The sequence below is a fragment of the Piliocolobus tephrosceles genome, chromosome 21 (genome assembly GCF_002776525.5).
Source record: "Piliocolobus tephrosceles isolate RC106 chromosome 21, ASM277652v3, whole genome shotgun sequence".
NCBI lineage: Eukaryota > Metazoa > Chordata > Mammalia > Primates > Cercopithecidae > Piliocolobus > Piliocolobus tephrosceles.
Window position 1 is genome coordinate 13,478,478 of NC_045454.1, and position 25,943 is coordinate 13,504,420.

Genomic DNA, 25,943 nt, shown 5'->3' on the forward strand with positions numbered 1-25,943 from the left:
CAGAGAAAAGAAAGCATATGCCCGCAAAAAGACTTTTATAAGTATGCTGCAGGATCTTTATTCATAAAAATATTTAAACAATTAAAATGTAAGTAAGTTTCCAAAGACATATATTCATGCAATAGAACATCACTCAGTAATAAAAAGGATCAGATGACTGATACGTGCATCAACATGGATGGATCTGAAAAACACTATGCTCAAAGAATTGTAATGCAGAAGAGTACTTACCATATGGTTCCATATATTTCATATTCTAAAATTAGTAAAATTTATGGTGGAAAAGTAGAACGGTGGTTGCCACTGGGGGAAGGGGTTAGAGACCGACTGGGAAGTGTCATGAGGGAATTTGTGCGGTAATGTTAATGCTCTGATGGATAAGTGATAAGTAAAATAGCTAGATGGATGGTTAAGACATAAATGTTGCCAATTTTAGAATCTAAGCTGAGAATATATGGGTGACTACTGTATAATCCTTCCAACTCTTTTTTACATTATACAATTTCAGGGCTAGGCACAGTGGCTTCTGCCTGTAATGCCAGCACTTTGGGAGGCTAAGGTGGGAGGATCACTTGAGGCCAGGAGCTTGAGACCAGCCTGGGCAACATAGTGGGACCCCATCTTTGCAAAAAAAAAAAAATTAGCCAGGTGTGGTTGGGCACACCTATACTCCCAGCTACTTTGGAAGCTGAGATGGGAAGATGGCTTGAGCCCAGGTGGTCAAGGCTGCAGTGAACTGTGATCATGCCACTGCACTCTAGCCCAGGTGACAAGCTGAGACCCTGTCTCAAAAAAATTTGTTTTGTAGTAAACTATTGAGAAAAACATAATTTTGAGTGAAAAATTTTAAAAGAGTTTTATAACACTATATATATATCTCCAAAATTCCACACATTTTGCCAAAAGGACATACCAGCAACAGACACACGTTAAACAGATCCGCCTGGCTACTGATGGATGCAGCAGGGGAGAAAATGAGAGTGGGTAGTGGGGGATATAATGGAATAAATAAATGATATGGTTTTTGTTTTCTTTTTCTTTTATGTATTATTTATTTATTTATTTTGAGACGGAGTCTTGCTCTATCGCCCAGGCTGGAGTGCAGTGGTGCCATCTCAGCTCACTGCAAACTCTGAGTCCCGGGTTTACGCCATTCTCCTGCCTCAGCCTCCTGAGTAGCTGGGACTACAGGCGCCCGCCACAACGCCCGGCTAATTTTTTTGTATTTTTAGTAAAGACCGGGTTTCACCATGTTAGACAGGATGGTCTCGATCTCCTGAACTCGTGATCAGCCCACCTCGGCCTCCCACAGTGCTGGGATTACAGGCGTGAGCCACCGTGTCCGGCCTTTATTTTTAATATGTATGCCCTCAAACATTCTCCTATTCAAATAAATATTTTTATGTTCACATTTTATTCAGCAGTTCTATGTAAACAAACTAGGAAGACAGTCTGTGGAAGCTTTATCTGTGTTGTTGCCAAAGGCTTGTAATATTTTTTGAAGAATATTTTCCAGAAATAATTTAGAAGTGATTCACAATTGAATCTTGTATGCCAAGAATACAGCACATGAACAAAACATTCTCTGACCGTGGATCAATCTTTTCATCTCAAAATTCCATAGATTATTTTTATATTTTATTACTACTTTTAATGTTGCAGACAATAATTAAAATGCAAAGCTTATTTTTTCATTCCTTTGAAATTGACTCAATTCTTTATTCTTCAGCCTTGCCATTAAAAAATTTGTCAATGTCTACAAGTGCATCTCTACAAGTCTCTTCCTCTTTTTACTCTTACTCTTCCTCCTCCTACTTCTCCTCCTCTTACACACCCTCGCCTTCCTCCCCCTTCTCCTCCAGCTTCTTCTCCTCCTTCCAATATGTGATATTGCCCATGAGGATAAATTGTTTATTCTTTCTTAATGATTTATTTGTTACCATCTGCTTCCTTCTCTAATCCTCATTTTTTCTCATTAGCTTATAAGATACACCTTGATCAATATGTTCATATTCATTATAGAGTTTCTCATTATTTTTAGCCCTTCCCTCTAAGTTCTGAAAAAAGTTCTATGCCATGTATTCAGTTTCCTTTGAAGCATATCATTGATTTTTTGAAATAGACTTTAAGAACAGTTTTAGGTTTACAGAGAAATTGCAGAGAAAGTATTAATATTTCCCATATACTCTCCTTTCCCCTGCCCAGTTTCTTCTATTATTTGCATCTTGCATGTGTGTGACATATTTGTTACAACTAATGAACCAATATCAATACATTATTACTAACTAAAGTCTGTGGTTTACATTAGGGCTTACTCTTTGTGTTGTACATTCCATGGGTTTTGACAAAGCATAATGTCCTTTATCCAGCATACCATATCATACAGAATAGTGTCACTGCTTAAAAATACCTTGTGCTCTACCAATTAATCTCCCACCCCTGAACCTCTAACAACCACTGATAACTTTACTGACCTTTAGTTTTGCCTTTTCCAGATTATCATATAATTGAATTATAGTATGTAGCTTTCACAGACTAGCTTCTTTCCACTAACAATATGCATTTAAGGTTATTCCATGTGTTTTTATAACTTCATATCTGATTTCTTTTTATGGCTGAATAATACTTGATTGTATTGATGTACCACAGTTTGTTGGTCATATATCATTTTTTTTAACAGATTTAAATATCACTCACATTCAGAAAAGTGTCTAAAATCATAAATATACATGTGAAAGCATGAACATAAAATGAACAAAGCTGTATAATCACCACCCACAACAAAAAATGAAGCATGGTAGAATTGCAAAAACCCCACTCTCACAGCATCATGATGCTTTCTTCCCCATGAAAAGAAACCACTACACTAAGTTTTAAGATTCCCTTGCTTTTCTTTATATTTTTACGATTTAAATGTCCAAAATCATCCTACAGATGAATTTTTCATGTCTAATGAACTTTGTACCAATGGAATCACACTGCATCTACTGGGTTTGTCTAGTTATGTTGCTCAACATATTTATGGGAGTAATCATGGTGTTGCATGCACAGCTAAAGTTTGTTCAGTGTCCTTGCTCTTACCTTGTGTAAATAACAAAAATATTTATCCATACTATGATCGGTAGACATCTGGAGTATTCTCAGCAAGTCATTGTGATGAATGATGCTGTATGAACATTCTTATATGTGTATTTTGGTACACATTTCTTATGAGTTTATACACTGAGTAGATTTAAAGTGTCATAAGAAATGCTTTTCAAATCGGGCTCTACAATCCACCAGCCTTAGATTGTTGCATATAGTCGGAGGTATAGGTCAATTTCAGTTTTATTTCACAATACTCAATTTAACAGCAACATGTATTGAATATTTGCCCTGTTCCCATGGCGCTGCAGTGCCACATTTGTTGCAGTTCTGAAGTCAACATGACAGTGCATGTAAAATTCAAAAGATCTACACATAAATTATTAAAATTAATTAGATTAGTTGACAAGATTGAAGGATAAAGAAGCAAATGTGGTATTTAGTAGAAATGGTTGGGGTGAGCATCATTATTTTGTTCCCTGTCGTAGAGGAAATGTTTTCAATATTTCACCGTTCCTTTTGATATTTGTTGCCATTTTTGTAGATCTTTACTATTGCTTAGTTGCCTAAATTTTCTCATGATGAATGGGTGATGAATTTAATCAAACTCTTTTTTTCAGTTTTTGATACTTAGGTCATGATGTGTTACCCCTTTATATATTGTTGGCGACATCTTGTTCAGGATTTTTGCAAGTTAGTATTTATGATGAGATAGACCTGTCATTTTCTTTTTATCTCTTTCTTTTTTTTTTTTTTTTTTTTTTTTTGAGATGGAGTCTCGCTCTGTCACCCAGGCTAGAGTGCTAGAGTGCAGTGGCACCATTTCAGCTCACAGCAATCTCCGCCTCCCGGGTTCAAGTGATTCTCCTGCCTCAGCCTCCTGAGTAGCTGGGACTACAGGTGCGTGCCACCACGCCCGGCTTTTTTTTTTTTTTTTCTTTTTTGCATTTTTAGTAGAGACGCAGTTTCACTGTATTAGCCAGGATGGTCTTGATCTGATCTCGTGATCTGCCTGCCTCAGTCTCCCAAAGTGCTGGGGTTATAGGCATGAGTCACCGCGCACAGCCAGACCTGTCATTTTCTATTCTAATGAAGCCTCTCATAAATTGTGTCAGTGTTACTATAGTGGCCTCATAAAGTTAGTTGGAAAGTGTTTCCTATTTTGTTATTCTCAGGAATAATTTTAAGATGAACATGATTTCTTCTTTAAATATTTGGTAGAATTCACTGATGACACCAGATTTCAATGCCATACTCTTTTATCTGTGGCTTACTTAAAAGTGCTTTAATTAATTTCCAAACACAGTTTATAATTTAGGGTCCACTGAGGAGATAGAAACCTTACCAATTATTTGAAAAGAAAAATTCACATGTTACAGAGTTGGTAGCTAGATTTCTGAAAGAGCGGAAAAAGAACTCTAATATATGATAGAAGTAGCAACTGCTGGAAGTAGCGCCTGCAGCAAGCATCAACCACCTGAGGTCTGCGGAAACAAAGTGAAGAGACAGGAATTACTAAAACTTAGACGTCTCGAGGAAGGTCATGCTCTTCTGAAACTCAGACCTCTGAAGAGAGGCCAGTGTTCGGCGGTTCTGCTGTCTCTGAGCTCAGAAGCAGGGCCCTGCGGTTTCAGGACTTAGACAACTAAGGATCAGTCTTTGGGAAGTTGTTTAGTAATGTTTACAAGGAGCCATGATGAAATTGGTTATTCAAGTGTTAGAAAAACTGCAAATTAGGCAGCTGCTACAAGAAAAAGTACTGTTGACTGGCAGGCACAGGATATAGTGTATCTCCCTGCCCCCACCACCCCTATACTCTTCTGCTAATAGTTGCGGAACACAGAACCAGATTGGGGGTGTAGAGGTCGGGAAAGATTGGCTGCAGATTCCGCCATTCCATCCCCATAAAGCAGAGTGAAAAATGGTGGGTTTGGAGATGAGACAATATTAAATGCACACATGAATCATTTAGTTGTATTTTTATTGATTTCTAGCCAAATTTCATTGTATTCAAAAACGTATTTAGTATTTCAGTATTTTGAAATCCCTTATCATTTTACTCATTTGTACAAATCTTATGTGCGCTTGAAAAGATGTGCATTTTAGGCCGGGCGCGGTGGCTCAAGCCTGTAATCCCAGCACTTTGGGAGGCCGAGATGGGCGGATCACGAGGTCAGGAGATCAAGACCATCCTGGCTAACACGGTGAAGCCCCGTCTCTACTAAAAAATACAAAAAACTAGCTGGGCGAGGTGGCAGGCGCCTGTAGTCCCAGCTACTCGGGAGGCTGAGGCAGGAGAATGGCGGGAACCCGGGAGGCAGAGCTTGCAGTGAGCTGAGATCCGGCCACTGCACTCCAGCCTGGGCGACAGAGCAAGACTCCGTCTCAAAAAAAAAAAAAAAAAAAAAAAAACAACAACAAAAAAGAAAAGATGTGCATTTTAGTTTTTGCTAGAATCTTTTGTTCCACCAGCTTCATATAGGTGTCAACAGTGCTGCAGAGCTTCTAGGCGTTTCAGATCCTAGACTAGCCCATCATCCCCAGGAGAAAAGTAGCCCCAAATGCATGATTGTCCCAACTCTTTCTGAATTTTGACCCACCATTTCTCCATTATCTTGTCTTTTGATGCCTTTTGACATTTAAAAAGTTTGCTAACTTTTCATCTGCCAGATGTTTGTTCCAAATCACTAGTTTTATTATCACTGGAAGTGGAAGTACACAAAGTATTTTTCTGTCCCTTGTATTTTTAAATTTTCCTTTCATTTTATCAAAAAAAAAAAAAAAACCTCACCTATTATCAGATTGATCCTCTTTAATAGGTAAACCATATGTATTTTCAAAAACATTTCCTTGGAAAGGAGTTGTTAAGAATCAAATAGTCTCATCTCTTAATAGTGTCTTTTAAGCCACTTAGCATTTTCAGAGATTGGTCATTACGTCTTTTTATTTTCGCCTTCCTTTTCTTGATTGAGTCAACCCCTTTACGGTCCTCCCTAAATCATCCTGTCCTCCATGAGACAACTTACAGTATTTGCTATATCAAGAGCAGGGTGAAAATAGGTGATAGATTTTTCTCAAAGAAGAAAAAAATTTCAAGATTTTGCAAGGGACTTATCCCTTCCCATAATAATAACATTTTATCTGTATCACTACAGCCTTTCCATTTGCCTTATGACTCGCATTTCATCATCAGTAGTTAAAGCAGAGGAAACGTGGGAACCATTTGCTGTTTCTGCTTACGGCCTCATCAACGGCTGCATCTGTTTTTTGTGGATTCTTGGCATCCACGTTCTTGTGGATCAACAAACGCATTATGGTAGGTAGCAACAGCACTATCAGTTTCAGAAGCGTCCACACCAAAATGGAATAAAAAAGTAATCCAAAGAAAGGTTGAGATCCTGTATTCCTTAAATTCGGTGTCCAGTACAAGTCAGCCCAATTTCCTTTCAGTACCTGCATTTTTAGCGCACACATCGCTTCCATTCTGTAATTCTTTTTTTTTTTTTTTTCTTCCTGTATTGCAAGCTTCTCCGTTCTCTCCTTTATGGGATATTTTCTTGGTTGGTAGATAGGTAGCTAGATAAAGTCCGATTTGGTTGAGTTTATTTGGGTTTGTGTCGCGTTTGAAGAAAAAATAAATTCAGACTCTAGGGGGAAGGCAGTAGAGCTGGACTAGCAGTAGAAAATTAAACAGCTAACCAAAAGAGAATAGTGACTATAGAAATACTGACTATCCAAACGAGAAAGAGATGACTTAAGGGGAAGTGCTGCCCCGCAAGAAATTCCGGGAATTGTCCATAAGATCCACAGGGTCAGAGACACACGCGCCAGGAAAGGCGCCTTTCATGCACGGTCCGCTGGGGAAAATAGAGAAACATATATACGAGCTCTCTGTCTTTGGCAGCATTTCGGTTCCGGGAAGGGGGCGTTAAGGAATTCCTTTGGGACCCGCACATGTGACATACGATCCAGGCTGTCAGCTTGGCAGCCTGCACTTGCGTCCTAGGCAAGCAGAGAGGCAGAGCGTTATTCTAGGAATTCTGGGAAGTGTAGTTTGGGAGCCCCGTGTAGTCGGGTAACTTCCGCTCTAGGAGGCTGAGGCCGGCTCCCGGATCCCGTCGGGAATTCTGGGAAGCGTAGTCCAGGCGGTCTCTGCAGGCAGAGCCACTTCCGCCCCAGGTACGCTAGGCCGCGGCCTTCGTTCCTCCCAGAAAGGTGAGCCCTCCCCGCCCTGCGTCCTGCTCCTTCTGTCCATACTGATGTTCCTTTTGCTGGGGGCCCGTAGCAACCGGGCAGTCGCTCTAGGCGAGGAGAATCCACTTGCGGCGAAGGGCGGGATTTGTGTTTTCTTTGAATGAGCCTTCTCCAGTGTGGGGCGGCTGGCGCATCCCCACTTAGCGCTGGGAGTCCAGGATCCTACATCGCAGGGACTGGGGATCTCCAGGGTTCTGTACTCCCCCAGCCCTTTCCCCTGACCATCAGCCAGCTCTGCCACTTAATAGCAGTGTAATAACAGGCGCGTATCTTAATCTCTCTGCCTCTGTTTCTTTTTCTTAAAAATGGTACTAGTATCTATCTGATGGAGTTCTTTTGAGAGTTAAATAAAAAGAGTTAGAACAGAGCCTGACAGATGATAAAAGATGGGTCTCTTGTTATTAGCACTTTTTCATTTTCTGAGAAGCACTCAGTTCTCTGAAAGCGTCTGTGAACCCAGGATGGGGTCAGAGCTCCAGCTGCAGAGTATCTCTGGCCCTTTTCTGATCACTGAGAGATTTTTCTTTAGGAGAGGATCACTCCCGGCTGTCTGGGTAGTGCGCTGTAATTCATGCAGGAGTTCTGATTTCTCCCATCCTGCTTTCCTTCTTTAGCCTTGACTTCTTGAAAAAGGCTGCAGGGAGAAGGAGGGAATGACCCTTTGGCACTTGGCAGTGGAGTCTCACCTGAGTAGTACTTATCATCCTTTCTTTCCAGGGGAGACGATATTTCCTTCATTCCTTGGGAAATTCTGCTCGAAGATGCCCAGATATTTGTTCAATAAATGCAGAAACGGATGAGGGAGTACTTGGGTATGAGTAATAAAGATAGTATTTAAACATTTAGTGCTGATTATTCTAAGAGTTTGATATGAATTAACGTATTTAATCCTCACAAGAGCCCTTTGAGGCTGGGTTGGGTACCATTTTCATCTCAAAGATAAGCAAACAGACACAGAGCATAGGCTGGTTTAGGTCACCCAGGTGGTAAGAGCCTGAGCTGGGATTTTAATTCAAATAGTTTCTATCCATTGCTTTAGTTGTTGATGTGTTTATTATCAGCTTCAGAAGACATGTTTGGATTTTTCTAGAGGACCCTGAAAGCGAGGTTAATAAGCTTTGAATTTTTCATGTTGTTTTAGTTATCTGTAATTTAATTTTACTTGAAATATTTATGGTTCACATTCTAATTCTATAAATGATTGCATATTGTAAAAGATTAAGAAAGTATAGAAAGTGTAAAAGAAAAAACTAATTATGCTAACTACAGGCTATAACAATAACAATATTAATATTTCAATATTTTCCTCTTCGGTAGACTTCTTTTTGAATTTTTACCCATGTTTAACCAAATAGGCTTCATAGGTTTAATTTTCCCTTAAGTTTTTGCTACGGAAATTTATAAGCATAGCCAAATGTAATATGACTAAAATAATTCTGTGGAAGCATCACCCAGCTTCAGCCTTTGTTAACATTTGCCAGTCTTGTATCAACTCCCCGCCCCTATTTTTTTGTTTAAGTATTTTAAAGCAAATCTCTAATATCGACTTAGTATAATATTGTTTGATTGATTGTCATAATTGTCAAACCTTGATGATCACAAATTGCTTATATCCAAGACCGTGAAAGGGAAATGCCAGCAGCTACTCTAAGGTTTTCATTCGTTGCAGCTTACAGAATGGTCCTTACTTGGGAAAGCTAGGGGATGCAAGGGAGTTGTACCTTGGAGAAGGATGGTGATGAATTTTGTGTTCAAGTATAGAGTTTGCCTTGCCTAAGTCTTGTAGCTCTTTGTTTGTTATTTCTCTGTATCTATATCCATGCACTGAAAGTTCTTCTATTTCTAGGACCATGTCATATTTTTCTCTGTGTGCCCAGCACACCGTACAAGGTTGTTAAAGGTTTATGGTTAGAGTAGCTACTCAATAGACAGCTGGCATCAAGGATTTGCAGTGTAGAATTGGAATTAGGTATCAAAATAGAATAGGAATAATCCCTGGAGATATTCCTTAATCTCACTGAATATTGGTAGGTTATAGAATCCACCAACTATTTCAGAGTAATGAAGAGTTGAAGAACAATGGTTGGTTATGTTTTGATAATCTAAAATAAAATTCCTAGGAAACCAATTGTTAGAAATGATAACATTTATAGACCATGCCTTATAACTGAGGTCGTGTTTCCAGGTTTTTAAAACAGGGTTTTTAAAAAATGTTTCTACAGTAAAATTGACAATTTTGTTATTTTTGGTGTACAATTCTATTACAACACAGGTATAGTTTGTATAACAACTACCATAGTCAGAAAAAGAACAGTTCCATCACCCCAAAAACTCCCCTCATGTCTTCCCTCATAATCACCCCTCACCATACCTGTAACCACTGGCAACTACCATCACCACTAAAACTCTATAGTTTTGTCTTTTTGAGAATGTCATGTAAATGAACTGATGCTGTATGTAAAATTTGAGACCGGATTCTTTTACTTAGCAAATTGTGCTTGACATTCATCCAAGTTGTTGTATGTATCAATACTTCATTTCTGTTTACTTCTGTTTAACAGAAGTATCCACTTTATGCATATATCACAGTTTATCTATTCACTGGTTGATAGACTTTTTCCCCCACTTTTTGGCATTTATGAAGAGAGCTGATGTAAACATTCATGTACAGTTTTTTGTGCTTATTTCTGTAGGGTATGAAACCAGGAGTGGGGTTACTGAGTCATATGGGAAATGTATGTTTAAGAAACTGCCAAACTGTAGTATCTGTACCATTTTGCATTCCCACTAATGATGTAGAAATTCCAGTTTATTTACATCTTCATCAGCACTTAGTATTTTTCTTATTTTTTTTTTTTTATTTTAGCCATTCTAAGCATTGTGACTTTAATTTACTTTTCCCTAATGGCTAATGGTGTTCAGCAGATATTTCTTTTTGTTGTTGTTGTTTCTTTGCCATCCTTATATCTTCTTTGCTGTAGTGTCTGTATGCATGCTTTGCCCAGTTTTACATTGGGTTATATTTTTCCTATTGTTGATTTTTGAGAGCTATTTATATATTCTGGATATAAGTACTTTGTTGGATGTGTGATTTGCAAATATTTCTTCTCAGCCTGTAGCTTGTCTTTTTATTCTCTTAATAGCGCTTTACAAAAGTTTCTAATTTTAATGACATCTGATTTATCAATGTTATCTTTTTTGGATTGTGCTTTTGATGTCATCTCTAAGAAGTCTGCCTAGCCCCAGGTCATGAAGATTTTCTCTTGTTCTAGAAGTTTTATGGTTTTACACTTAAATCTGTGATCCATTTTGAGTTAACGTTTTAATAATATGTGATGGTTAAGTTGGGGTATATTTCTTTACATATGAATGACCAGCCATCCCAACACCACTTGTTTGGGTTTATTTCTGTACCGTGTTCTGCTAAATTGATCTATGTGTATATCTCTTCACCAGTACCAAGATAATCATATTTACTGTAGCTTGATAGTAAATCTTAAGACTGGATAGTTTGATTCCTCCCAATTTATTCTTTTTTTCCAAAATTGTTTTTAGTTATTCTGGTTCCTTTGCCTTTCCATATGCATTTTAGAATTCGCTTATTTACATCTACCAAATATTTAGCTGGGATTTTCATTGACATTGTGTTAAATCAGTAGGTCTGTCTGTATCACATTGAGTTTTCCAGTTCATGAATATAACATGTCCCTTCATTTAAGTGTTCTTTAATTTCTTGCATTAATGTTTCATGATTTTCTGAATACAGATCTAGACATGTTTTGTTTAGACATATGTTACATTATATAATATATAATTTATTCTTCTAGAGCTATTTTAAATCATATTGTTTTAAAATTTTGGTTTCCGGCCAGGCACAGTGGCTCACGCCTGTAATCCCAGCACTTTGGGAGGCTGAGGCAGGTGGATCACGAGGTCAGGAGATCGCGACCATCCTGGCTAACATGGTGAAACCCCGTCTCCACTAAAAAATACAAAAAAATTAGCTGGTAGTGGTGACGGTCGCCTGTAGTCCCAGTTACTCGGGAGGCTGAGGCAAGAGAATGGCGTGAACCCAGGAGGCGGAGCTTGTAATGAGCTGAGATCGGGCCACTGCACTCCAGCCTGGGCAACAGAGCAAGACTCCGTCTCAAAAAAAATAACAATAAAAAAATAAAAATTTTGGTTTCCAGTTGTACATTGTTAGTGTATAGAAATACACCTGATTTTTGTGCATTGACCTTGTGTTCTCTGGTGTTGCCATACTCACTAGAAATTTTTGTTTTTTGGTAGATTCCTTGGGATTTTCCATGGAGACACATGTTGTGTATTATTAATAGGGTCGGTTTTACTTCTTCCTTTCTAATCTGTATTCCTTTCTAATCTAATCTTTTCCTTGCCTCACTACACTGGCTGATTTTCAGTACAGTGTTGAATAGGTATGTCAAGAGTACACATCTCTGCCTTGTTCCTGATCATAGGGGATAGCATTTTTATAAGTTCCATTATATTTTTAGTCTGCGAAAGTTCTGTCATGAGTAAATGTTGTATTTTGTCAAATGCTTTTTCTGCTTCACTTTTACTGGAGCTGGTGATTGTTGTGCACTTAAAAGTTTGACAAGTACCTGTAGAACAGCCTTATTCAATTTTTTAACATTTATTGTTTAACTTATCTACTTATGGTAGAATTTATTCTTTTTGGTGTACATTTCTGAGTTTTGACAATTGCATTGTCATGTAGACTTCACCACCACAATCAAGATTCACTAGAGTTCCATTGCCCAGAAACATGCCCTTGTGGTAGCTTTTTGTAGTCAAACTCTTCCCCAGCTCTTAATCCCAGGAAACCCCTGGTTTATTCCCCAACCCCATTGCCTTTTCCATAACATCACATGAACGAATCAATGCAGTATGTAGAATTTTGAGTGATTTTTTTTCATTTTTCTCTTTGATTTCTCCCATCAGTATTTTGTGTTTGTGTCTTTCAAGGAATTAAACCATTTCATCTATCACTTTGAATTCATTAATGTGAATTCATTTATATTTCTAATGCCTGTTAAGTCTGTAGTGATACCTCTTCTTTCATTCTCGATTTTGGTAATTTGTGTCTTTTTTGTTCTTCATCTGGAATTTAATTTTTACTAATCTTTGCAAAGAACCCCCTGTGGGTTTAATTAATTTTGTCCAGGAGCCGGCAAACCTGTTTTTTTAGGCCCAGACTGTAAATATTTCAGTTTTTCCAGTTAACTAGAAATATCAGTACTATTATTTAGGTATTTATATAATGAGAGGAAACTTTAATTGATAAAATGTAAGATATAATGATTGAGTACAACTTAATTGAAGTTCAAGGTTGCTATTCCCTGTCATCAAAATTGACTGTAAATGTTCATCTGTTAATGCTGATTTGTAATGAGATTTTATGTATTTTATCTTTGAAAAGAACTTTTTTAAACAAATAGGTTCTACCAGATACTGATACTAATCCACAAGCAAATGATTTTAATTGTGAATATTAATGAGTTGAAAGATGTGGTAAACTGAATAATGACTCCCTAAATATATTCATATCCTAATTTCCAGAGCTTGTGAATGTTACTTCACATGGTATGAGAGATTTACTGGTGTGATTAAATTTACGGATTTTAAGATGCGTAGGTTATCCTGGATTATCTGATTGGGCCCAGTGTAATTACAAGGATTCGTATAAGAGAAAAGCAGAAGGATCACAGTTAGAAGAAGGTGACATGATTAACAGAAGCAGAAATTGGAGTGCTGCAGCCATAAGCCAAGGAATTCCAGCAGCCTCTAGAAATTAGAAAAGGCAAGGAAATGGATTCCGGTGAGAAGCAATCAGTCCTGCTGACACCTTGACTTTAACACAAGGAAACTGATTTTAGACTTCTGATCTCCATAACTAATAAAGAATAAATTGCATTATTTTAAGTCACCAAGTTTGTTGTAATTTATTATAGCAGCAATAGAAACTAATACGGAAGACATTTAAAGAATTCTTGTAGACTCTTGATATTTACCTTTTAGTATGTCACTGCGTTTCAGAATAATCACTTCCAATGGAAGGTTAGGAGAATTATGCAGTGTACAATGAAATGGACTTTGAAATGTGGAAAAGTCCTTTGCACTTGCATCAAGGTCTGAAAACACTGTTACAATTCTGAAGTTTGGGCTCAGATAATATATATGCTACAAATTTATGTGAGAATTGAGATAACAACTTTTGACAGCACTGGAAATTTGTAAAGTAGCTTAGCATTACCTGTGATTCAGACATTAATTGTCTTTGAAATAATTCTCCTACACTATAAGCTTCACAAATAAGTACTGTTTTGCCTTCTAATTTTAGGTTGAATTCATTAAGAAACATTATCAAGTCTGCAGCTAAAGCTAATTTCCAATGTCATTCACGCTTGAGGGAAGTTCTTACTCAGAAATATTTCAGTCTCAGCCTTGAGATTTTAAAAAAATCACAGTAAAACTTTATTGCTGCTCAGACATTGAACTCTCATGTGGTAGGGCAAGTCAGGATTTTTCTACTTCTCATGAAATTCATGAAACTACTTCTCATGAAATTCATGAAAGATGGTTAAATCTTTGAGTTTGAATGAAGTTCACTGTTGCCATTACTGGTTCAATAGCACATGATAGATTAAAATATTCTCTGCAGAGTACCTGCTGATGAATAATACAATGAGTAACCATAGGCTTTAAATACACGTTTTTATAAATCCAACCTCTGCCTTTTTCTGCTCCAGCATATCTTTTACCACTTTCAATTTTAACACAGCATTTAAAACTGCCTCAGGTTTACTGAATTAATGTTTGCACCTTCTTCGGTAATATTTTCACCTGTGGTTGTTCCATATCGACTGTTCCTAGAGGCTAATTATTCAACTCCTCAAACTTGGCATTGATTCCTTAAATACACAACATCTGAGCAACATTAGTAACATCCGTGAAATCATCAAGAGCCAAATAAAATTTATCAAAATCATTTCCCTTGTATTTTAATGGTCCATAATGTTGTTCCCATTGTCCTCAACTCTTAGAGCCGTTGGTCTTGCCCAAAGTCTAATAATCGTAAACAAATTTATTTTATCTGGACACATTTCTTTTCCTTCTACAATCGAACATGATTTAATTAACTCATCACTGGTAAAGTACTTTCCTTGCTTGAGGCAGAAACAGAAGCTGAATATCGATTAAACTTACCAAACTTGAAGATCTTGAAACAAAAGACTGTAGTATCTAAAGATTTTTAAAGTACCCAAGTGGAATAATTAGCAAATCATTACTAAAAGATAACTCACTGACATTTTCTGACATTTAATTATGGTTAAGATCTGAAATAATGGGATGCGCTATATTGACAATGAAAAAATAGATTTCAAAAGGTTGCATGCTTCAGTGTAATTTATTTTAGTGTCTAAAAACTTGGTTTTATTCAAAAATAGTTTGTCTTTTAAAATGGCCAGTGCTAGCAATTAAAATGAAAATAAAATCCACTCGGTTTACTTACATGTGAAACATATTGAGCAGATCTGCATTAGAAGTGGAAAGACTTTCAAATCTGCCTTAAATGTGTTGCACTCTTGATACCATTTTCTGTACTGGCTCATTGGAAAATATCTTACATAGTTTGGGATTGTGGTGAATTAAAACAGGAAAAAAGAAAAAAAAGAAGCTGAATATCTGAATATCAAAGTGTACTGTAGTTGCTACCTCAATTTCATTTTTTTGTGAAAAAATTCTGCTCTGATGAGACATTTTATTTAAAATTTTCTAGTTTTTCTGACCATTTATTGTGAATTGAGACATTGTGATGAGTGTTTAGTGTGAGTGTTGACATATGTTTGATTATTTTAGCATAGATATGTTGTCACTGCATAGGAAGCACAACAAGCATGATAAGCTTTGTCATCTAATTCATTAACAAAATATTTCACCTCTGTTGTGCCTTCAAAGTGTAACAAAGTCTGTTTTTCTGTTTTTTTTTTTTTCTTCTTGTGTTTGGCTTGATAAGTGTGTCCTAGTAATACAAAAATTAAAATGTAGTGGTACAGCAATACATATGGTACTTGAAATGCTGTTCAATTAACGGCATTTAACCCAATTGAGTTAACCTAATGCTGAGTCACTGTGGTTTAAATTATGCTTAGCAACAATATGAAGAAATGAGAGTGCCACCTATGGTCTCTGTTATAACTACATAGCCCTGCTGCTGTAATGCAAAAACAGTGGTAGGCCGTACGTAAACAAATGAGCATGGCTGTGTTACAGTAAAACTTTATGGACACTGAAATTTGAGTTTCATGTAATTGTCACATCACAAAATAATCTTTTTAGGATTTTTTTCAACCGTTAAAAAGTAAAAATCATTCTTAGCTTACATCCTGTACAAAAACAAGCCATGGGCTGGATTTGGCCCAGCCATATTTTGCTAGGCTTAATTTTGTCTAGTGTTTTTGTGTTTTCAATTTCATTGATTTCTGTCTTAGGTTTATTATGTTCTTTTTTCTGTTTGCCTTTAAGACCTCTTTTCTAATATATGCATCATTGCTATATATTTCTTTATAATATCTGCTTTAGCTGCATCTCTTACATTTTGATATGTTGCATTTAAGTCTTGATTCCATTTAAAATATGCTCTAATTTATTTTCTAAAAAGTATTTCCACTTCACTGCATCTAATTTCTTTTGTAACTAATGTCATTGGTTGCTTAGAAGTATGCTGCTTAATTTCCAAACATTTGGAGATTGTCCAGATATCTTTTTCTTGTTCATTTCTACTTTAAATCTAATATAGTTAGAGAAAACACTTTGATTTGAATTCTTAGGAAATTAAGATTTGTTTTATGAAAAAGATAACATCTGAGGTAAAAAAATTATTCAGTGGGCTCAGTAGCAGACTGGAGATGACAGAAGAAAGAATCAGTGAACTTGAAGATAGATTAGTGTAAAAATGTGATTTAAGCAACAGAGAGAAAAAAACATTGAAAAAAAAAAAAAAACGAGCAGAGCCTTTGGAACCTGTGGGACGATATCAGAAGCCTAATACTCCTGTCTTTGGAGTCTCAGGAGGAGAGGAGAGAAATGTTTATTTGGAAGTACTAGCTGAAAATTGCCTAAATTTGGTGAGAGACATAAATTTACAGATTCCAGAAACTCATTGAATACCAAATACGATAAACTCAGAGAAAATCACTTCTGGATACATCATAATCAAGCTTCTGAAAATTAAAAATAAACAAAAATTATTGAATACAGCTAGAGAAAATGACACATTATATATCTGGTAGAACGATGATTCAGATATATGTAGATTTCTCATGGGAAGCCATGGAGGCCAGAAAACATTGGAACAACATCTTTAAGATTCTTAAAGGAGTTGTCGGTACAAAATTCTATATCCAATGAAAATGTCCTTCAGGAATGAAGGGAAAAAATGCCACACCTGTGCTAAAAGGAGCACTAAAGGAAGTTCTTTAGGCTGAATAGAAATGATACTAAATGGAAAGTAGGAACTTCAGAAATGATGAAAGAGCACCAGAAATAGTAAGTTTTTTGGCAAATATAAAATACTGTTTTTCTACTCTTTAAAATATGCATGACTGTTTAAATAAAAATTGTAACTTTCTTGGCTAGAGGTTTTTGTGTATATAGAGTAGTATATACAAATGAAACAAAGTGGGGAGGTAAAGGGAACTATTTGTTGGTAAGGCATCTGCATTTTACAAAAAGTAGTAAAACAGTAATGCTAAATACACTGTGAAAGATTAGATATGTATATTAGAACCCTAGAGCAACCACTGGAAAAAAAAAAAAGGACATGTAGCCAAAAGCTAATAGATAAAATGAACGGAATAGTAAAAAAAAAAAAGAAAAAAAAATCAAAAAACCCAAAACAAGGCAGAAAAAGGGGTAATAGAGGGACAAAATCAGGGAAGACAAATAGGAAAAAAGATAATAAAATGGTATACAGAAATCCAGCTGTATCAGTAATTATAGGAAATGCTAATGGCCTGAATACATCAATTAAAAGAGATTGTAAGATTGGATAAAAAGCAAGAACCAAGTATATGCGGTCCGGAAGAACTCCATTTAAATACAAGGGCATAAATAGTTTGAAACTCAAAACGAGAAAAGGAGCTATACTGTGGAGTGGCTATATTAATATCAAAGTAGACTTCAGGCCAAGGCCAGGGATGCCGAGGGACACTATGCCAAAGGGTCAGTTCCCCAAGTAGACATAACAATCCTAAATATGTACCCCCAAAACAACAGTTACATGAAGAAAAACTGACAGAATTAAAAGAAAAAATAGAGAAACCCACAGTTCTATGTAGAAATCTCGACACTCTTTTACCAATGATCGGAACAAGAAGACTGAAAACCAGGAAGGATTCAAAAGACCTGAATAATGCTATTAACATCTTGACCTCATTGACATTTGTAGAGCACTCTATCACCAACAGAATGCACACTGTTTTCATGTGCTTCAGGTTTGATTGTTTCTGCTGACCTGTCTTTGAGCTCGCTGATGCTTCTGCTGCTTATTTCTGATCTGTCTTTCCCGCTTGGCTACAGATTTCTGTGTAGTGGGAACTGTGTCAAATTCTCCATTTGCTTATAACCAAACATAGGGATTGGCAGAGAGGAATTATTTGGTACCTGTCTGTGGTTGGTGCAGCTTTCCAGCAGGCAACAGGAAATAGGGACCTTCAACTCAGCGTGTATTCAAATTTTCTGAAAATAGATGTAGGAGAAATAAAAGATGTGAATATTCCCTGTCCCTTATCTCTGATCAGTTTTGGTGGGATGCTGAAGCCAATAGATTTTTCAGAATGTCAAAGGGTGATGTACACCTATTGTTAATTACTGACCTAAAATAAACATGCTTTGAAACAACCCAGAGCTAATGAGCAACTTGTAGATTTATTTCATAGTGATAACAATGAGGATGGTAGTAACAATGGCTAACGTTGATCAGATTTTATTACCACTCACACTGACTTTCTAATATTATGATGTATTAAACTCATTTATCTCACATAACAACCCAACTTTTATCTCCATTTTACAGATGAAGAACAGAGGCATTGAGAGGTTAATTAATGTGTGTCAGTTTATGCTGCCAGTAAGTGGTAGAGTCAGGATTGAAGCTTAGCAGCTTGATTCTGTAGCCTGGGCTCTTGGCCAAAGCATTCTGCTTTCATTAGGCTGGCAAAATGGGCTTTAGGAGCTAATAAGCCTGCAGCAAAATCTTCTTAAAGGTATCATAGAGCAGAGCACATACAAGCTCAGTGTTAAAAGCTAAGGGGATCTGTGATACAGGTGGGCAAATTGCCTGTGACTTGTTTTTGTATGTCTCCTCTTCAGCTAAGAACGGTTTTTACATTCGAAGGGTTGTGAAAAGAAGGAACAATATTGCATAGAGACAGCATGTGACCCACAAAGCCTGAAATATTCACTATCTGTCCATTTTACGAAAGCTTTCCAACCCCTGCTCTAAGTGAAAAGAGAAGGAGTACAGGAGGGATGGCACATGCAAGGGCCTGGAGACGTTTTTATGAGATCAAGTGATTTACGTGACTGGGGATCAAAGGGGAGAGAAGATTTGAAGAGAACGTGAGCAGACAGACATGAAAGATTCCTGTGTGGCTTGCTAAGAATCTAGACTTTATCCCAAAGGCAGCTATGCACATGTTTTAACCAAGAAAGGAACATAATCAGGCTTTAATTCTATCAAACATGAAGAAGCAACAATAGTCTATAGGATGGCCACTGTGTGACTTCATATTTAACAAGAATTCCCTTTTCTTTTGAATTCTCAAAGTCCCTTGACTGATTAGTGACCTCTTGCTTGATAAAGGTGATCAGAGAGGTCTAAACTGGAAGGCTATCTTCACATGGAGTGCGTGCCTGCAGACATCTACAGCACATGTTACTGCTCCTTCCTCTTAGTGACAGCTCCAAGAGTATCTTTTAAAAGAGAGAAATGGGGATCTGGGAATCAAGAGGCCTGGCTCCCAGGCCCTTCTCTGTTCCTGGCTTGAGTGTTCTCTGACAATTTTCTTGAGAGGCCAAATGGCCTAGTGGTTAATTGCATGGGCTTATCCTGCAGACTGCCTCTATTTGTGTCCTGGTCTGTGGTTTGCAATCCTCTCTGCACGCTGTAGTCATCTGGGGAATTTCATAAAAACTCTTCTTCCACAGATCCTCATTTATGGATCTTGGACTTGGGTCTGGGCGTCGGTATTCTTTTTTAAAGCTCCCCATTGATGCCGGTTAGCTGGCAGCTTAAGAGCCACTGTCCTAGTAATTGAGAACACAGACCCTGGGCTAATAGTCCTGGCTGTTCTGCTAGCTAAAATGACAAAGCCGCTTAAAATATTGATGCCTCAGTATTCTCAACTGTCAAAGGAGTTACAAATTGTCCCAACTTCTTGGGTGGTTGTGGGATTAACTGAGGGAGTTCCTCTAAAGCATATGAGTTGGTCTTCTCACCACATTTTCTGCCTCCTCTCCTGCCCTAGATACCCACTAACTCTCATTCTGTTTCAATAGTCTGATGACTCCTTTCTCTTTGAGCAGCAAGTATAGGTCAGTCACCTTCCAACACTAAAAGCAACCCTCATTTTCTCCATCCTCATCCATCCTCCCTCATCATGTATGGGTTTGAGGGCCCTTCCATGCTCCCTTAAAGGACTCCATGCACCGTCTACCCTGGCATCTATCTGGGCATTGTATCCCTTTTAGAAGGCGATCCATAAATACTGGATAAGTGAAAGAAACCTCAGCTCTTTTACTGCTGATTACGTAGCCAAGTTCATACTTATCCTTGGTAGTTGTGCTTACATCCTATGGATTCTATAGCAGAGGCCAGGTGGAGGAGGAGGGAGCAGGTGCCTACTGGAGTAGTGGACCTCTCTTTGAGGTGGTGCTAGAAGGCTCATGTTCTAGCATGAGCCAGTTCATGTTCAGTTCCTTTTTTATTTTTTTTCAGTTCTTTCTCTTCTACAGATAGCCTTAAAGTTGCCCGAGAACAGTAAGTAAAGTAACAAACCTTGAGGAAGAACCATGAAATTAAACTCCTGGTGTCCAGTCCTCCTCAGGGTCAAGCACTGAGCTGCTTTTCACAGAGGAGCACACACAGCCCCGCAAATAACACTGCAGGCTAGGTGTTCTCATCACCAATGAGATTTTGTCATAGCTAGACAGAGGATCACATTTTTGTTGTACCCTGTGGGAAGAGGGATGTACCACCGAACTTCCCCTGAGCTCAGGAGGAATATTTACTAGCCACTGTATTTTTCATAAGGGTGGTCTCGATGTATATAGTATATACCGTGGCAACAAATACAAGTAAGAAGCCAGAGCTACAGACATTCCAGAAATTAGGGGTGACTTTCCAGGAACAGAGCAGTAATCTCTGCTGTCCAAATGTCTTACAAAATACATTTGCCAGGGCGATTTTGTGATACAGAATACTATCTGCATCTCTGTAGTTGCAAGGAAATAGAGATTCCTGGTGTAGTTATAATAGGTTTCCTCTATGCACACAGATAATCCTAATAACAATCATATATTGTTGGCACCATATGGTCTGGATTTTGCAGATGACAGAACTGAAACCTTAGAAAGGTTCATGAATTTAACCATTACTCAGAAAGTATAGAGTAGCACCGGGTTTCAACATAGACATTTTGTCCCCAGAGTCCACTTTTAACCAGTACATGACATGCCACTGCCTCTCCTTTCCCACCTCTCCCAGGATCAGAATGAGCATGCTGGGAGCTGTAAGGCGTGGGAGGCTACTGGGTACAGCTGTGCAGGTTGCTCCATGCATGAGGGCACCCTGCCAGGAGGGCCAAGTGGTAGCTGGAATCCAGCCCATGCTACCTGCTCCTTAACGCAGGTGTGTGGCCACATCTGCTGGGGGAAGGGACACCTTTTTCTAATTTGCACAAAGATACGTTTCCCTTTTAATCATGGCTTCTTTCGTATTACCCTGTTCTCCCTTCTCAGGTCTCTGCCTTTCTCTAGAAAAAGAAAGAGAAAAATGACCAAATTCCAGGTGAGCTGGTTTTCATTTCTGCCATTTTACATGTGACCTCATTTTGCAGTGAGTGGACGCATCTTTTTCCCCCTTCTTTGCCAAGGGTAAAGAATGACAGCAGGCATCAAGTATCATTTATGTATCAGGCTCTTGCTTTTGCTTTTGTCCTTTTCTAAAATTTCCTTTTAGTTGTAAATGTGTTTTATTTTTTATTTCGTAAATAATAATACAAAGAAAAAATAGAAATTTTAAAATCCTACACCTTATTACCCTGCTTGCAAATCTGTTTGTGTCCATGGTCATTTTTTAAAAATGTAACTGTTCTGGCAGTAATACATAACAATTTTGAATTAGGCTTTTTATCAGCATAAAATAATAGCAGTTAATTTTTATCATCTAATATTATTGAAGTAAACTGTTGTTATCCCTCTCCCCCCCTTTTCTTTTTCTTTTTCTTTTTTTTTTTTAGTTGAGATGGAGTCTCGCTCTGTCGCCCAGGCTGGAATGCAGTAGCGTGATCTTGGCTCACTACAACCTCCATCTCCTGGATTCAAGCAGTTCCCTGCCTCAGCCTCCCAAGTAGCTGGGATTACAGGTGCCCACCACCACACCCAGCTAATTTTTTGTAATTTTTTTTTTCTTTTTTGTTGAGACAGAGTTTCGCTCTATCGCCCAGGCTGGAGTGCAGTGGCCGGATCTCAGCTCACTGCAAGCTCCTCCCGGGTTCCCGCCATTCTCCTGCCTCAGCCTCCCGAGTAGCTGGGACTACAGGCGCCCGCCGTTTCACCTTCTTGGCCAGGCTGGTCTTGAACTCCTGACCTCGTGATCCACACACCTCGGCCTCCCAAAGTGCTGGGATTACAGGCATGAGCCACCATGCCCGGCTCTTTTCTTTAAATTATTTCCAACTCACAAGCTTTTAAGTTTCTGAGGATTCTTGCAGTTTTACTTTGCAGTTATCAGTTTTCCTACAAATAATCTTGACTCAAAAAGTAGTCTGAGAGAATTTTGATATTATTTGTCCATAATGTTCTAGGGACTCAAAACTAAAAATATTTTCTCGAAGTGATGTCTCAGGTGGAATACATAAAATATGGTTTTGTCTAACAAAATTATGTTGAAGCTAAAGTTGGGGGAAAAAATAAATGTTTTTGTACAAGAAGAGCTGGATTCTTTTTAGTACCTGTAGCTATGTGTTTGTCTATGTATGTTTGTATGTCTGTGTGTGTTCCATTATTAATTTTATTAGAGTAATATAGGTACTTAAAGTTTTTAGTCTTACTATAGGATGTATAGGCACTTTGCATCTGTCACACTATTCATGGCCCCAGATGACTGTTAGAGGGGGACTGTAGAGTAATTTGCACTGCTACCTTGAAGATAAGAGGTTCATGTTCATACAGGAAGATAAGCATCTGGCCAACTCTAAAGCCTTTGCCTTCTGGGTCAAGAGTTTCAGGCATATCACTGGGGTGGAAAGACTGACAGAAAAGCAAAGCAAACCAAAGCAGAGTTCTGCATTCAGAGCTGAAGTTGTTATGCTCAGAACCGCAGCCAGAAGAAATATGGGAATGAACAGTTGTTCATTTAAAAATTTAAAATTATCCTACAGCAAAAAGTTACAAGAGAGGAAAGTGGAATGAAAAATATTTACAATGTCCATGGAAGAAAAGACCTCATTGTCCCCCAAATGAATTATTATTACAAAACAAGAAATAGAGATGAACAGCAAATATGTGCAAAGAGAATGAACTTTATTACTAATACGTTTGTGAGAATTTTTTTATTTTTTTTATTTTTATTTTTATTTTTTTTTTGAGACGGAGTCTTGCTCTGTCGCCCGGGCTGGAGTGCAGTGGCCGGATCTCAGCTCACTGCAAGCTCCGCCTCCCGGGTTTACGCCATTCTCCTGCCTCAGCCTCCCGAGTAGCTGGGACTACAGGCGCCTGCCACCTCGCCCAGCTAGTTTTTTGTATTTTTTAGTAGAGACGGGGTTTCACAGTGTTAGCCAGGATGGTCTCGATCTCCTGACCTCGTGATCCGCCCGTCTCGGCCTCCCAAAGTGCTGGGATTACAGGCTTGAGCCACCGCGCCCGGCCGAGAATTTTTTTAATAACTGGTTTTTATTTCCCAAATTTACTTGTGAGATTATGAAAGATTTTTTTAAAAAGCTTTCATATCCAGTGTTGACTAGGATTTATACTTTCTTGGAAGAAGGCTAAGATGGAAGGCAAAAATCTGTCTTGGGAAAACACCTGCCATTATGGTTTCAGAACTTTAAAGGTCATTATTCTTCAGCATTGCCATTTTTACTTTTTGCTATTTATTTTGAGGAGATAATCAACAGAATTCCAAAGGCTAACGTCAATGCAAAGAACTGTTTTTGCAACATTGTTCATATAAGTAACCTCAAACTAAGCGTGCATTAGTTGGATCAAATCATTATATTCTAGACCATTCGTTTTCTGAATTACTTTGCAGCCCAGAAATGGGATAGAAGATACGATGAAATATTAATAATGTAGCTAACATTTGTTGGGTACTTACTGTGTGCCAGGCACTGCTTTTCAATGCTTTACGTGTGGTCACTCATTTTATTACTAGGACTCTATGGTATAAGTTTCACCATACAAATGAGAAGGAAGGAAACTTGTCCAAGATCATAGAGCTAGCATTGGACAGAGCGCCCAGATCCAGACACAGGCAGTCAGGCTCCAGAGCTGTGCCCATCACTGCAACAGTCTCCAGATGAGCACAGAGGATGAGCTACGTATTTGAGCAGTAAGGATGACTGATACCCTGTAAATTTGGCAAATTAAGTAAGTGATGTGTGTGTGTAAATGAGGAGAAACAGCATCAGTCACTGTTAGAACTAAAGCTTTTGTGGAGCAAATGACATTATTAATACAATTTAAAATATTGGTAACCTAGGGTGCAACAGAGTTCCAGAGGCTTACTTATAAGTGCTAACAAAAGAAAGTAATTTTAAAGTGTAAGGATTTCTTTTCTTGCAGCCCTTTTGGTGAATGGTATTAGCATTAAAGAAGGCAAACAGAAGAGAGCTGCAAATTTGATTCAAGTTGCCCAGACTCCAGAACAGCTTCCCCTCATTTATACCTTCTCAGCACTGCCCTTCTTCTGTAAACTTAGTGTCTTTGGTATGGTAGGAGATGGTGACATTCAAGGACGTTGCTGTGGTCTTCACCGAGGAGGAGCTGGGGCTGCTGGACTCTGTCCAGAGGAAGCTGTACCGAGATGTGATGCTGGAGAACTTCAGGAACCTGCTCTTAGTAGGTGAGGATAGGTGCTCTTGGTAACTCAACGGCAGTCTCCTGGGATGTCTTTGTGTGCTCAATTGTTAGAAACTCTGAAGTCCCTGAAATTATTCTCTGAGATTGGGTGCCTGGGAGTCCTAATAATCCCTGTGCAACACAGACAAGATGTTTCTGACGGTTCTCTCCAGTCTATCCTTGGAATAGTAAATATGGTCCTGCTTCATTGATTTGCCATCTAACAGTTTAGTAAGTTGTTTCAGGTTAGTAAGTTTATTTTTCAGGGCACCAGTAACTGTTGATGAACTTGACTTTTTAGAGGGTTTTTCTAAAAAAACAATGTATTTGTAAATAACTTTAAACTCACCAAAAACTTACAAAAGGACAAGAATACCCATATAGATTCACCGAGATTCTACCTAGATTCACCTCTAATAACATTTTACCTTATTTGCTCTATCATTTATGTTCATGTTCTTTCTCTCTCCATACATACTTATGTATGTATATGAAAAAATATATATAGTCATTAATATCTTTTTCTGAACCACTTGAGGGTAGTGAATATACCATGGCTGTTTTTCTCTAAATACTTCAGTGTATATGCAGAGTTCAGGAGTCCCCAAGTTCCCTCTTACCTCTGATACCAATTGCAAGATTAGGAGTCCCCAAGACCCAAGAGTATTGAGCCCCACACTCAGGCTCAGTAATTCGCTAGAAGGACTCACAGAACTCACTGAAAGCAGTTGTCCTCACGGTAAATGATTCATTACAGGGAAAGGAATCAGATTAAAGTCAGCCTAGGGAAGAGGCCCAGGGAGCAGAGTCCATGAGTGTTCCAGGTGTCGGCTTCCACTTGTCATCTTCAGTGGAGTTGTGGACAGCACTGACTCTTCCCAGCAGCAATGTGTGACAATAACACAAGGAGCATTGGCAGCCAGAGAGGCTCATTCGAGCCTTGGTGTCCACAGTTTTTGTTGGAGCTTAGTTGCCTAGATATGATTGACCACTTGGGTGGCTGCTCTTAGATTCCAGTTTCTCCAGAGATTAAGCTAATACCACGTGGCTCAAAGCCCCTACTATAAATCAGTTGTTTAATTATCTGGTGTGTGGCCCAAGGCTTCTGGGTAAACAAAAGACACTCTAATTGGGCAGAATATTCCAGGGACTTAGAGATTACCTTCCAGAAGCCAAAGGCTAAATCCAAATCTCTCTTTCGACAAGATTAATTCTTTCCTTTACTGCACAGTCTGTTTTAG

At 38.2% G+C, this 25,943-nt stretch overlaps 1 protein-coding gene across 1 annotated transcript in view; it reads left to right on the forward strand.

The window, feature by feature from the left end:
- Positions 1 to 7,226: 7,226 nt before the first annotated feature.
- The window catches only part of ZNF112 (zinc finger protein 112), a 31,129-nt gene continuing 12,412 nt past the window's right edge, over positions 7,227 to 25,943 (forward strand). Inside the window, exons 1-3 of the mRNA XM_023190469.1 lie at positions 7,227 to 7,299; positions 21,382 to 21,430; positions 24,580 to 24,706. Of these exons, the coding sequence (XP_023046237.1) occupies positions 21,416 to 21,430; positions 24,580 to 24,706 (142 nt within the window). The 5' untranslated portion in view covers positions 7,227 to 7,299; positions 21,382 to 21,415. The remainder of the gene's footprint in view (positions 7,300 to 21,381; positions 21,431 to 24,579; positions 24,707 to 25,943) is intronic.